Consider the following 1,318-nt stretch of genomic DNA (forward strand, 5'->3'; position numbering starts at 1 on the left):
AGTCTGCCCTCAATTCATGGCAACCACATGCATAACTCAATAAAATGCTGCCATGTCCTTAGCCACCCCCATTATCCATTGTAGATCAGACCACCGTGATCCATAAGGTTGTCATTAGCTGATTTTCAGAAGTAGATCACCAGGCCTTTATTCCGATTTCATTTATTAGCTGTGCACTATTATTCCTCAACTCCTATGAAGGCTCAGCCAATTATTCTCCTAAGACAAATCCTAGTCTTTGTTGATTAAAACAACATAGAGTGATAACTATGCAGTGTAACAATTGACAAATACATTATAAATATGTACTTATGAGCAATTAACTTTGCTAAGCAAAGATTAACACAAAATAAGTATTTTCTTCATGGGGATATGCCAAGAAGATCTCTTAATGTAGTTGAAGGATAAATCAAGAAGATGACTAAGAATATAAAAATTATAAACTGTAAATGCCTATTTTTTTAATTAAAAAATAAAAAAAACTAAATATATTTTTATTTCAGGGCATCAAGATCTTAAAGGCTTCTACTTCTGAAGACCATAATGTCAATCTTTCATAACTCCACCTCCTCTACTTTCCTCCTGATGGGGGTCCCTGGACTTGAATGGGCCCATGCCTGGGTCTCCATCCCCATCTGCTGCCTCTATTTAACTGCCCTCTCTGGGAATACCTTGATATTGTTTGTAGTCCTCAGTGACCCAAGCCTCCATGAGCCCATGTACTATTTCCTCTGCATATTGTCCACCTCTGACTTGGGTTTATGTAAGTCTACCCTGGTGACAGTGCTGGGAATATTCTGGCTCAATGCCCAGGAAATCAGCTTAGATGCTTGCTTATCTCAGATGTTCTTCAATCACTTGTTTACTGTCATAGAATCTTCTGTACTATTGGCCATGGCCTTTGACTGGTTTGTGGCCATTTCTAATCCTCTTAGATATTCATTCATCTTGACTGACCTTAAAATAGCACAAATTGGTGCAGCAATCATCACCAGAGGGACGCTAATAATAATCCTTATGGTGGTCCTTCTTAAACGGCTGTCCTTCTACCGCAGCCACGTGCCCCACCACTCCTACTGCTTTCACCCTGATGTAATGAAGCTCTCCTGCACAGATACCAGGGTCAATAGTGCATTTGGATTAACTGTAGTCATCTCTACTTTTGGAATTGACTCCGTCTTTATCCTGCTGTCTTACATCTTAATCATTCATTCAGTTCTCGACATTGCATCCCCAGAAGAGAGAAAAAAGGCCTTCAGCACATGTATCTCTCATCTCTGTGCTGTGGCCATATTCTACGTCCCTTTGATCAGCCTGT

At 40.1% G+C, this 1,318-nt stretch overlaps 1 protein-coding gene across 1 annotated transcript; it reads left to right on the forward strand.

Moving 5' to 3' along the window:
• Positions 1-543: 543 nt before the first annotated feature.
• On the forward strand, positions 544-1,316 carry LOC101358017 (olfactory receptor 51F1-like; the record flags this gene model as incomplete). Its single annotated transcript, XM_004389113.1, has 1 exon — positions 544-1,316. A coding segment is annotated over exon 1 (773 nt), but the record flags the coding sequence as incomplete, so codon positions are not given.
• Between the last annotated feature and the right edge of the window lie 2 nt (positions 1,317-1,318).

Source organism: Trichechus manatus, unplaced genomic scaffold, assembly GCF_000243295.1.
Source record: "Trichechus manatus latirostris isolate Lorelei unplaced genomic scaffold, TriManLat1.0 scaffold00232, whole genome shotgun sequence".
Taxonomy (NCBI): domain Eukaryota; kingdom Metazoa; phylum Chordata; class Mammalia; order Sirenia; family Trichechidae; genus Trichechus; species Trichechus manatus.